Source organism: Galeopterus variegatus, unplaced genomic scaffold (assembly GCF_000696425.1).
Source record: "Galeopterus variegatus unplaced genomic scaffold, G_variegatus-3.0.2 Scaffold4517, whole genome shotgun sequence".
Taxonomy (NCBI): Eukaryota; Metazoa; Chordata; class Mammalia; order Dermoptera; family Cynocephalidae; genus Galeopterus; species Galeopterus variegatus.
This window is the reverse complement of record NW_007730628.1, coordinates 66,569-79,962: the sequence shown is the minus strand read 5'-3', so window position 1 is coordinate 79,962 and position 13,394 is coordinate 66,569. Positions and strand designations below refer to the sequence as shown.

At 37.5% G+C, this 13,394-nt stretch overlaps 1 protein-coding gene across 1 annotated transcript in view; it reads right to left on the bottom strand.

The window, feature by feature from the left end:
• Window positions 1-8,645: 8,645 nt before the first annotated feature.
• Window positions 8,646-13,394, bottom strand: part of LOC103603238 (exocyst complex component 6B-like) — a gene marked incomplete at its 3' end in the record, with an annotated part of 36,855 nt that continues 32,106 nt past the window's right edge. The window contains exon 6 of the mRNA XM_008587730.1: window positions 8,646-8,780. Within this exon, the coding sequence (XP_008585952.1) occupies window positions 8,646-8,780 (135 nt within the window). The remainder of the gene's footprint in view (window positions 8,781-13,394) is intronic.

Here is a 13,394-nt window from a genome sequence, read left to right as displayed (position 1 = left end):
GATTATATGTTTTACAAATATTTTCTCCCAGTTTGTACACTGTCTTTTCATTCTCTTAACAGTGTCTTTCCCAGAGCAGAAGTTTTTAATTTTAATGAAGTCCAAATTATCAATTTTTTCTTTCATGAATCATGTTTTTATTGTGGTATTTAAAAAGTCATTGCCAAACCCAAGGTTACTTAGATTTCTCTTATATTATCTTCTAAGAATTTTACAGATTTATGTTTTACATTTATATTTTACAATTTGAGCTAATTTTTGTGAAAGGCGTTAAGACGTGTGTCTAGATTTAATTTTTTTCCTGCATATGGATGTCAAGTTGTTCCAGCATCATTTGTTGAAAAGTCTCTTCATTCTCCATTAAATTGTCTTTGCTCCTTGTCAAAGAACAGTATATTTGTATGGGTCTATTTCTGGGCTCTATATTCTGTTCCACTAATCAGTCTATGTTTTGCCAGTAACATGCTGTCTTCATTACTCTAGCTTTATATTAAGTCTTGAACTCAGGTAATGTCAGTCCTCCAACATTGTTCTTCTCCTTCAATATTGTGTTGGGTACTATGGGTGTTTTTCCTTTGTGTAATAACTTTATAGTCAGTTTGTCGATATCCACAAAATAATTTGCTGAGATTTTGATTGGAATTGCATTCAATCTATACATCAAGTTGGGAAGAAATAAGATCTTGGTAATATTGAATCCTCCTATCCATAACATAGAATATATCTCCATTTATTTAGATCTTTCTCCTTTGGTTTCTTTCATAAGAGTTTTGTAGTTTTCCTCACAAAGATCTTGTATATATTTGTTAGACTTATACCTAAGTATTTTATTTTTATTTTTGATGCTAATATAAATGGAATTGTGTTTGTAATTTCAAATTCCAGTTGTTTGTTGATAGTATAAAATAATTAATTTTTGTATATTAACCTTGTATTCTGAATTTTGCTATAATCACATATTAATTCCATTCATTTGTTATTTCTTTGGGATTTTCCACAGTCAATCATGATATCTGCAAAGTTTTATTTCTTCCATCCCAATCTATATATCTTTTATTTCCTTTTCTTGTCTTACTGGATGTTGAATAGGAGTGATATAGGAGGACATCCTTGCCTTGGTCCTGATCATAGAGGGAAAACATCCAGTTTCTCACCATTAAATATAATGGTAGCTGTTGGTTTTGCTGCAGATTTTCTTTCTCAAGATGAGGAAACCTTCTCTTCTAGTTTTCTGAGAGTTATCATGAATGGTTTTGCTTTGTTTTGGGTTTTTTTTGCATCTATTTATATGATCATATAATTTTTCTTCTTTAGTTTGTTGAAGTGATGAATTACATGAACTGATTTTTGAATGCTGAACCAGCCTTGCAGACCTAGAATAAATTTCACTTGATTGTGGTTGTACAATTCTTTTCCATACATTGTTGGATTGGATTTGCTAATATTTTATGAGGATTTTTGCATCCATGTTCATGAACAATATTGGTGTATAGTTTTCCTTTCTTATGATGTTTAGTTTGGGTATTAGGGTAATGCTAGCCTCATAAAATGAGTTGGGAAGTATTCCCTCTGCTACTATATTCAGGAAAAGATTATACAGAATAGATTTAATTTCTTCCCTAAATGTTTGGTAGAATACACCAGTGAACCCATCTAGTTCTGTTGCTTTCTGTTTTGTAAGGTTGTTAATCATTGATTCAGTTTCTTTAAGAAATACAAGCCTATCCAGTTGATCTATCTCTCCTTGTGCAAGTTTTGGTGGATTGTGTCTCTCAGTGAACTGGTCTATTTCATGTGGGTTTTCAAATTGTGGTTAAGAAGTTGTTCATAATATTGCTTTATTATTCTTCTAATGACCATGGATTAAATCAATAGTGATGGCCCGTCTTTCATTTATGAATTAGTACAGTCATGAGACACTTAATAATGGGATACTTTCTGAGAAATGTATCCTTAGGCAAATTTTGTCAGTAAAGTCATTTTGCAGTGCATGACTATATTATCAATTTCTGTCTTCTCCTTGATTAGCCTGGCTCAAGGTTTATCCATTTTATTGGTCTTTTGTAAAAACCAGCTTTTGATTTTGTTCATTTCTCCACTGATCTTGTGTTTTAATTCTCATTAATTTCTGCTCTAATTCTTATTTATTTTCCTCTGCTTACTTTGGATTTAATTTGCTCTTCTTTTTCTAGTTTCCAAAGGGGGAAGCTTAGTCTATTGAATTTAGATCTTTCTCACTTCCTAATCTATGCTATTAATGCTATAAATTTCCCTCTAAGCAATGCTTTTACCACATCTCACAAATTTTGGTAGGCTGTATTTTTATTTTTATTGGTTCAAAATATTTTTAAATCTCTTGAGACTTTTTCTTTGACCCATGTTTTATCCTGAAATACGATGTCTACTTCTCAAATATCTTGGGACTTTCTAGCAATCTTTCTATTATTCATTTCTAGTTTAATTCCATATGGTCTGGGAGAAAGTTTTACATGATTTCTATTCCTTTAGAATTTGTTAAGGGATGTTTATTTCCCAAAATGTGGTATGGCTTGGTGAATGTTCAGTATGTGCTTGAGAAGAATGTGTATTCTGCTGCTGTTGAATGAAATATTCAATAAATGTCAATTAGAACTAGTTGATTGGTGGTGCCATTCGGTTCAACTATATCCTTACTGATTTTCTGCCTCCTGGATTTGTGAGTTACAGATAGAAGGGTTTGCTAAGAGATTTTATCAGGAATAGAAGTTGACATGTAAAATACGTTTTTTAGTATCTTTTAAAATACTTATATATTTTTTCTCCTTTTATCTTTTAAAGTAGTAATTAATTTTAAATAATTTTCTAATACTAATCATCCTTGCATTCTTATCTTAGTTTAATCCCATGGGTGTTTTTTTTTTTTGTATGTATGTATGTACTTCTGAATTTTGTTTGATTTTTGTTTACAATTTTTACATCAATATTTACCTTTAATTGTTTCAATCTTATGTGCGTGTGGTTTTTCCATATTCTGAATCATTTTATGCTGATTTTGAAAAAAAGAATCAAAATAGTTTTTTTCTTTCTCTATGATCGGAAATAGGTTAAATTATATAGCAATTATCTCTTTCTTGAAGGCCTAAATGAATTCACTCATAAAATCATCTGAACATCACCCAATTTAAAAATCTTTGACAATGTATTCATTTCCTACATAGTTATTAGTCAACTTGGGTTTTCCATATCTTTTTGAATCACTTTTAGTCATACAATTTCCTATAGATCCTCAAATTTACTAGCACAGAGTTACACAAAGTATTCTAGGTATTTAATTTCCTGAGATCGGCCGCACTGGGCTCAGCCAGTGAGCGCTGTGAGCGCACCGGTCATCCCTATATAGGATTCGAACCCGCGGCGGGAGCACTGCTGCACTCCCAGCGCCGCACTCTCCCAAGTGTGCCACAGGCTTGGCCCTGTACTTCTGAATTTTGTTTGACTTTTATTTACAATTTTTACATCAATATTTACCTTTAATTGTTTCAATCTTATGTGTGTGTTTTTTCTGTATTTTGAATCATTTTATGCTGATTTTGAAAAAAAGAATCAAAATAGTTTGTTTCTTTCTCTATGATCTGGAATAGGTTAAATTATATAGCAATTATCTCTTTCTTGCAGGCCTAAATGAATTCACTGGTAAAATCATCTGAACATCACCCAATTTAAAAATCTTTGACAATGTATTCATTTCCTACATAGTTATTAGTCAACTTGGGTTTTCCATATCTTTTTGAATCACTTTTAGTCATACAATTTCCTATAGATCCTCAAATTTACTAGCACAGAGTTACACAAAGTATTCTAGGTATTTAATTTCCTCTCATTCTGAACTTTGAATAATTGATATTTATTTATTCCTTCCTTCTTTCTCTTCCTGTCTTCCCTCTTTCTCTCTTTCCTTTTAATTAGGCAAGACAGAATGTTTATTTTTAAAAATGCAACACCCCCTTACTTGAAGTCTTTCCAAGACTTTAGAATAAAGTCCAAATATCTATCAATATAAAAGAAAGTGCTTCATAGTTTGGCATTTACCTACTTCTATATTTTACTGCCATATTTATTCTACCCTGAATATGTCTGACTTTATCTTTTCATCTTTGTACATGAAGTTTAAATGTCCCTCACATCCTCCCCATCCTTTCTCTGTGTGGACACCTCTTGCTGGTATCAAGACACATTCCACTTTTTTTTTTTTTTTTTTTTGTCCTTTTTGAGACCGGCTGCACCACGCTCAGCCAGTGAGCTCTAATAGCGCACCCGTCATCCCTATATAGGATCCGAACCCGCACCCTCCCGAGTGCGCCATGGGCTCGGCCCGACACATTCCAATTTGTACCTTGTCTGGGAAGTCTTCCTTGGAGGTCCCAAAGCTGGGACCTAATTCTGTATGGAATTTTTCTGTCAATATTCAAGTCCCTTGGCACTCAATCCTCATACCTTTTCTCTATCTATACTCAATTACCAGAAGAAAGTTGGTCCCATGGCATTAAATACAATCCTTATGCTAATGAATTCTAAATTTTTATCCCCAGCTCTGATCCTGCCCTGCCAATTTAATATCTCTACGCAGATGACAACTAAATATATCAAGCATATATGTCAAAAATGGAAGTCTTGATTCTGCTCCTACTCCCCAAATCTATTACTCTCTCAGTGTTCTCCATCTCAAAAAATAATACCACCATTCATCCAGTTTTCTCAGTTCAAAAATATTAGAATTTTCCTCGACTCCTTTATTTCTCTTAAAACCCCATAATAAATCAGTAAGACTTGCTGTCTCTACCTTCAAAAATATTTCTTACTACTTTTACCTCTACCACTCTAGTCCAAGTGACTTCTATCTCTTACCTGGACTACTTCAATAACCTATAAATTGGACTCTCTTCTGCAACTCTGATTTACAGTGTATATATTTTCCACATGACAACCTGTATTAGTCATTAAAAGATAAATCAGATCATCATTACCATCCCCAATCTTCTAATGACTTCACATCTCATTTCAGAATAAAATCTAAAGTATTTACTATGGCTTACAAGGCCAGAAATCACCTGACTCCTAATTACCTCATCTCTTACCACCCTTACCACTAGTGATAGATACATCACTGCTAGACTGACCCCCTTGCTATTCCTTAAATACACCAGTACCTACCACTGTACTGCCTCCTTTGACTGGAATGAGTATCCATAAGAAATCCAAATGATTCAATTTCTCATTTCATTTGGGTCATTTATTTTTTTCCTAGTTCTTACCAGTATGTGACATTATATTAGATTTGTTTGTTGTTTATCATCTATTAACTCATTATAAAATAGGCTTTGTAAAGTCATGAGACTTATTTACAAAGGTACTAAAAAACTTCATAGAAAAATAGAATTAAAGATAATACGAATCTTTCCACGAACTTTTTGAAGTATCCTTGTATTTTTTTCGTGTCTATAATATTGCCTGGTATGTAGCAAATGCTTTATAAAAACTTACTGAATCAACAAGGGATTGATTTGATCATCACATGTTGTACACAAGTAATGATAGTCAACACTATACCCCCCAAATATATATAGTCAATTACACTTCAAGAAAAAAAGGAAAAAAAGAAAAAAATGAAGAACTGAATGCATTTGATGTATTATTCTAGTACTTTTTATTTAGTTACTTATAGAACTTATAGTATCTGTCTTCTCTGTGAATCATAAACTCTAAGACCAGGGACGAAGTTTTTCTCTCTTTCCCCAAGAATCTACCAAATTGTCACCTAGTACATATGCAAGCAGTATTTGTGATGAAGAAAATTAATAAACACCTTCATTCTCTTTTGTAAGAGAGGGAGGAAAATCTTACAAACAAGGAAAGCTAAGAAGAATGCCAGTTTATGTCACATATGGCAGAAACAAGAGAGAACTCTGCAAGAAAATACCTTGAAGACCTTCTCATTCTTTTGCCCCTTTTCCAGAATAAAGGTTTCCATCTGCAAGGGAAAGTTTTCTGGAAACAGCAGCTTAGAAAAATACACAACATATAGCTGTCATAACTGCCATGTTTATATTGAGTTCTGGGTTAGCTAGCCTGAAGCAACTGGGGTAAAAATAAACTTTCAATGTGTTTTAACAATCGGTGTTTCCAATAAGCACTGTCAACACGACCTTTAGTGGTCTCCAGAACTTCTCTGTTAATAAGTATTTAACAGGTTGCTCAACCCCTATGGCTTTCTGTCTGCCTTTAATTTACCTCAGCATTTTTAATGCTGGAGTAACAATACGATATACAAGCCATCCTTTGGGAGGATTTCTGAACATAATTTGAAAAGCCATTGAAATAAAAAAAATTGATATGGGTTGGGGGAAAGAGGGTCAGTAGATACTATATATTCCCCATATGATAAACAAGTATAAATAAACCTCATGTTGTAATTCCCTAACTCCCTATTCTCTGCTTAATACTGAACTATAGCCCTTCCCACATTTTCTTTCCTGGAGAAATTTTGGCTTTCAGAGATAAGCAAATAGAAACAGTTTTTGATAAAATTATTGCCCATGCTCTATAATAATGCTAGGGTTTAAGAGCAATTATAATCCTTCTTAAACTGCCTAAGGCCATTCTGAGCTCCTAGAAGCTCCTCTCATATTTTTGTACTCATTGTTCTTATTAAATAATTCTTTTCTTCACTAAAAAACCATTGATATTAATATAATTAGAGATTTTGAAAAAACTGGAAGTAATAATACGAACATAACATGATGTATACTAAATTTTGTTGTAGGTAATTTTGTTGGTAATTTGAAATAACAATCCATGGTGACCTAATAAATGTATAACGCACTCTAGCAGCTGACCTAATCACCTAAGTACATAAAGAATATTTCATGGTTGGGGCCGGCCCGGTGGCGCACTGGATAAGTGCGCCGCTTGGGAAGCGCGGCGGCGCTCCCGCCCGAGGGTTCGGATCCCACATACAGACCAGTTCCCGCTCACTGGCTGAGCGAGGCACGGGAGCAACGCCGAGGGTTGCAATCCCATTGCCGGTCCCCGGTCCCGTACGGGGGCAACACTGAGGGTTGCGATCCGTTGCCGGACACGGAAAAAGACAAAAAAAAAAAGAATATTTCATGGTTGGGGCTGGCCCGGTGGCGCACTGGATAAGTGCGCCGCTTGGGAAGCGCGGCGGCGCTCCCGCCCGAGGGTTCGGATCCCACATACAGACCAGTTCCCGCTCACTGGCTGAGCGAGGCACGGGAGCAACGCCGAGGGTTGCAATCCCATTGCCGGTCCCCGGTCCCGTACGGGGGCAACACTGAGGGTTGCGATCCGTTGCCGGACACGGAAAAAGACAAAAAAAAAAAGAATATTTCATGGTTGGGGCTGGCCCGGTGGCGCACTGGATAAGTGCGCCGCTTGGGAAGCGCGGCGGCGCTCCCGCCCGAGGGTTCGGATCCCACATACAGACCAGTTCCCGCTCACTGGCTGAGCGAGGCACGGGAGCAACGCCGAGGGTTGCAATCCCATTGCCGGTCCCCGGTCCCGTACGGGGGCAACACTGAGGGTTGCGATCCGTTGCCGGACACGGAAAAAGACAAAAAAAAAAAGAATATTTCATGGTCAACACTGCATTTTCTTGTTACAACAGAATATAATGAGTCTTACCAACAATTTTTATCTCTCAGAAAATGTAATAGCAGTATGAATCAAATTTGATTTCTTCTCTTGTCCCTACTCCCAAGGGAAGATACAGACAAATAAAGGCAAAAAAAGGATGAGAAAAAGTAGACACCAGGGTACATCATCATGGTTTCGACACTACAACTGTATATCTAATTAACATCAATTTCTGGATTTCAAAAGGGTGAAACAGAACATATTTCAAAACTAAAACAATCAAATAACAATAACAAAAACTCAAATTATATAAGTTGGCCTTTATGTCAGAATCCACCCTTTTAATGTTTTACTTGTTGCCCTGTTACTTTTTCTGTTTAATATCTATTTAAAGTTCACATGACAATGTAAAGAAATTTATGAAGACTCTTCTAAGTTAAGGTATTTATCCTACAGAAACTCACCTACCATCAATCCTTGTTTTGCTCTACAAGAGAGTCATTTTTCCCATTTGATCCAACACTGGATCAAAACTAGTGCTGTGCCTTGTGAAATAATTATAAAATTGACAACTGTAATAGAAAGGGACAGAAACTCCTCACTAAAAAAGTAGGATAAAAAATTGGTCACAAAACACAGAGAGAAAAGAACTAAGTAGAAAATTTTAATTGATATTGATGTTAGCCATAACCACAATTATCTAGACCACACTTAAGAACTCTTGACTGTGATGGGAGTCAACTTAGGAAATAGTCACTTTTTCACAAAATACAAGGAAGGGTTTAGAGAACACAGTTGTAGTTGTTTTTTGTTTGTTTGTTTTAGTTTAAACACTCTAAAATAAATACTAGTATTTATTTTTCTAAGAAAATAGAGAAGAGAAACAAAACCCATCATAAGAACTTATTCTTAAGAGCATGTTTTAAATAGTTTGCAGAAAAAAGCCAGGTTAAGTAGAATACCCCAGACTATGCACAGCAGAAGCAATTTCACAGTACTGTGGGGACTCTCACCTTAAAAGTTGTGGTGCCATAGAGCTTGGTGGTATGCACTGTCTCTGGAAGCACATTGGTGATATTGGTGATGAATTCTTCCAAGTACTTACAGGATTTCTCCAAGTGTGTTGTATTGATAATAATCTGGACAAGCTAGAAAACAACAAGCGCATGTAAAAGTGGTACCTACTACTTATTTCTTAACCATAAAACTATTAAAACTATTCATATTCCCCAGAGTCTAAAAGAAATATGAAGAGGAAATGGAATGGAACCATTTTTGTCTCTCTTTTCTACATCATTAACTTTTTATTTTCACAAGAATATGTCTAGTGGCAGGGTTGTGGCAGATAGGAGTTTTGATGTGTGAATTTAGTTTGTATTCTAGCCTACTGAGGTACTGAGCTAGGGAGAGAGTGGTTAGAAGATACAAAAGGAGAACCCGGAACTAAAGGTGAAGGGAGGTACTACAAATTTTTAAAATCAATGGTATTTCAAAACAATGTTTAAAAGTTTGATTTATACTTCAATAAGAATCATTGACATTATATCATATCATGGAATATTAAACAAAAATATGAATACATCTATAATCTGAAAGTAGTCTTACCTCCTCCCTAACATGTATCACTGGGCTAAAGCACACAGTTCAATCTCAAAAAATACGTATCAACTCAAAATGACAATGCTTTTATAATGGGTTGAAGTAAAAAAAAAAAAAATACCTTTTACTCCACTAAGGAAGATCTTAGGAAAACAGCTACTTTTAAACACAATGCCAAATGGCAAAGATTCACTTACAACAAATTCTCTTAGAGAAAGAGGCAGAACAACACTGGGCCTAGATCTCTATTTCTCCCCACAACTCATGAGACAAGTTCATATTCATCAGAAACCCTTTCCATTCATTCTATAGTTTGAATTTAGAGACATTGAGTTTTGAATACAAGACTACTGTCTCCTATAAAATTACCTGAAACATCAGCCTTTTAACTTTAGAGTGCTCTAGGAAAAAATACCCAACAAAATAAGCAATTCATCATCCTCTTCCTTTCATCATGCTTCTCCTTCAGAAGAGGACTAAAGTCATTTTTAAAAGATTTAAATTGTCTAAATTAAATCACTCTTCTTCCTGAGTGGGAAGGTGGCTACTGGAAAGGTTGTCTTGATGTGGAAGTCAGAAAAGTAAGAGAGTTAATTTGGAGAACTGCAGAATTTCTATTTTAAAATCAGCATTACCTATAGGGAACACATTCTGTCTATCAAAAGAAATCCTAATAATAAGGAGAAATCGTGTCATGTAACTGAAATAAAAAACAGTGGCAGCCAAAGAGAAAATTGTCCTGTTTTGCAGGATATTGGCAGTTTAAAGGGAAAAAAAGGAGGCGGTTTCACTGGGTACAGTAGTAATTTCCCATGACTTTTTAAAGATCTGTCAACACAAAAGATCACCATGAATTACATCAATTGGCTGTCAGTCACTTTTGAAATGTTTCATTGCTGAGCATATAATAGACTATTAAAACACTCTAGGATTACAGTAGATACCATATCATTTTCAGAGGGCATACTGTCTATTAATGAGGTCTAAGTGATCTCTACTCCTAAATGACAGCTACCAAAATCCTTGCAAGGGCATTTACGAATGTAAACCAGAGGTTTTGGGATTAATTTTGAACTTAATGATGAAATTAAGCAATTTCAGTTTATCAACTTCCATTAGAATTTGAGCTCCTTTGATGATATTTTTAAACCCTATTTCCCAGTCTCTTACAAACTGCAGCAATCTGAACTGTCCTTGTTTCAAGGACATGGAACTAACAACAAATTAGATAGATGTTGGTTATCTCTTATATAAAGTTAAGCTCTATGAGAACTGTCCAAAAAAAACCATAAAGGAAACAGCCAGCACTCACAAATAAATGAAAGAAGTACTTAAAGTTAAAAACCACTAAGAATTAGAAAATTTTTTGTCTCTCCTGGTATCAGAGAGAATTTAATTAGAAAAGCACAGAGAACAACTTGGAGGTCACTTCTCTTCCAAACCTGCTCCAAACACCCCCGTGGAACTTGAAGCATGGTGACAGATGTTCTATTCTTGACCAACTCCAGAAAAGAAAATGTCTTCATTATCTTCAATATTTTAGAAATAAGCCCTAAATTCCAAGAAGAGGTTTCCATTCCCAACCATAAATTACTTCTGGTATATACACACCTACATATACCAGAACTACTATTAGCTTGTTTCCAAAAAGCAAAGAATTCAGTACACTGAATCTTTGAGAGTACTAACTCAAAGCAAGAAAATGACAAGTCACCCTCTTTTCCACACCATCCATGCCTCTCAACTGTTACATCTGCAAGAAGACAAACAGCTAAATAGCAGTGCTCATTCTCATTCACAAAAGTAAGCTAGCCCTAAGGTTTCAAGGGATTTTATCTCCATTTAACCCAAGCCAGGGTACAAAAAACTGTGTTAACTACTCATTTTATATTATATCCAAGACTAAAATACCTAAAATATTAAAATGCATGGAACTACTGGCTCTAAATTCTAATGTCTACTACAACGTTTACATTGAACAAGACTTAAGTATAAAATGTTCTAACATGAGGGCAAGATGGTGGACTAGAGTTGCCAAGGGTGCATCCTTCTCACAGAAAAGGACCAAAACAACTAGTAGAAAGCTAAATACTGACAGGATTGTGTGTGGGAGAGTGCAGGAGTACAGCAGGAGACTGGTGAGATCCCTGTAAAGCGCAAAAACCCAGGATGACAACATAAAGAGGAGTGAGAGGCACATGGTCTCACCTGCCAAGACTCTGCCACCAGAATGAGTACAGAAAGGACTCTCTTGTACAGAAAGGGTAGGAAGAGGGCCCACAGCAACCTACATCCTCACCACAGTGGTTTGCAGTTCTTACTGCATTAGGATGCTACAGCCGTTGCAATAACAGAGCCAAGTGTGGGGAGCAGCCTAGAATACATGTACTGTATTACTAAAGAACAGGAGTACATACTGTGTACTCCCCACCCCCCAAACTCATGACCCACGCTGATGCAGTAGAATGCCATCTTGAAACCAGAGCCACTGCCAGAGAACACCCTGCCAAGGAGTCCAGTAGCCACTATGCTCCCTCACAGGAAAAGCTACAGAGCCCAGAGCCCAGCAGCTTGAAGCCTGGACCCAGGAGTGGCTGTGACTATAGTCTAGTACCTGTGGGAAGCCTATCCTAGGCCTGCTACACTGACAACATATCCCACAACCCTGGACAGAAATCAGACAGACAACATCCCTCAGTAACCCCACCAGCAGGCTGAGTTCTGTGCACCCAAGCTCCCAACCCAGAAAAGCAGCCATGGGTCCCTACTCTAATGAACATACCCTTGCGCTGGCAGAACCAATGTGTATCTACACACTCCTGGAGAAGCAGCCATGTGGTCCCGCACTCAACAATCCCACCTAATGGCCTTACCCACCATCTAAGAATCAGCTGGCAGTGCCCCCTCACTTAAGTCCCACCTAGTGGCCTCCCACCCTGCCCAAGAAGCAGCTGGCTAGGTCCTCTCTATGCAGCCCCACCTAGTGGCCTTGCCCACTGTTCAAGAAGTGGCTGGCAGGGACTACTCTCTGCAGCCTCATCTACCAGCCTAGGATACTGTCCAATTAGCAGCTGGCTAGGCCCACTCTCAGCAAGCCTATTTCCCAACCTTGCACACCACCCAAGAAGTGACTGGCCAGGCCCTCTCTCTGCAGGCCTGTCTAGTGACCTCAACTGCTGCCTGAGAAGTGGGTCAGCAGCCTCACCTTGGCAGCCCTGCCTTTGGCAGACCCACTCCCAAACTGCTGAGGGAAACATGACCCTGCACCTGACCCCAACAGTTGGCACAATGGAACAGCTCCTGGCAGACCCACACCTTGTTAGCCAAACCAAAGCATGCCCATGCCCCTGTCCATGCCCCTGAGAGCAACAGCCTAGCTTTCATGTCCCTGGTGGATCCACCCAAGTCTTTGCACCATCACATGCAAAAATGTCTGAGTGAGAAACAGCTTAGCTGATATGCCCCTGGCAGGCCCACTCTTGCTTAGAGAATCAGCATGGTGGCCCTGCACATGGTGACCCAGCCCTGGAATCCCTGACACGACACACATACATGCCCACTACCAGAAAACTCAATCCAGCAATCCCACCCACAGTGAGCCAGCCCCAGAGACAACTGACCCACATGAGCACAGGCATATCCCAAGCCTGAACCAACAAAGCAAGCCACCCCTATCAAAGCTATGCCACTGCCACAACAAACCTCCCAAGCATAGGCCAGTGAGGCATGCACAGACATAGTGAATGTGAAAGTGAATTACAGCTGAAAAAACTACACTGAGTCAACACTAATATACCCATCCAGAACAAAGCCACTATACTCTACCCAAAGACATATTGGTAAGGGCAAGTCCTTCCCCACACAAGCCATTCTACAAAATTCAAGGAAGTGACTGTGCCACCAGATGCACAGATATCAACACAGGGAAACAAGAAACATGAATCAACAAGGTAACATGGCACCAACTAAGAAACACGATAATTAAAATTATATTATAAAGCTATAGTAACCAAAACAGCACAGTGCTGGCATAAAAACAGACACTCAGACCAATGGAAAAAAAAAAGGAACCCAGAAATCAAACCTCATACTTACAACCAACTGATCTTTGACAAAGGCACTAGGAACATACACTGGGGAAAAGACTGCCCCTTCAATAAAAT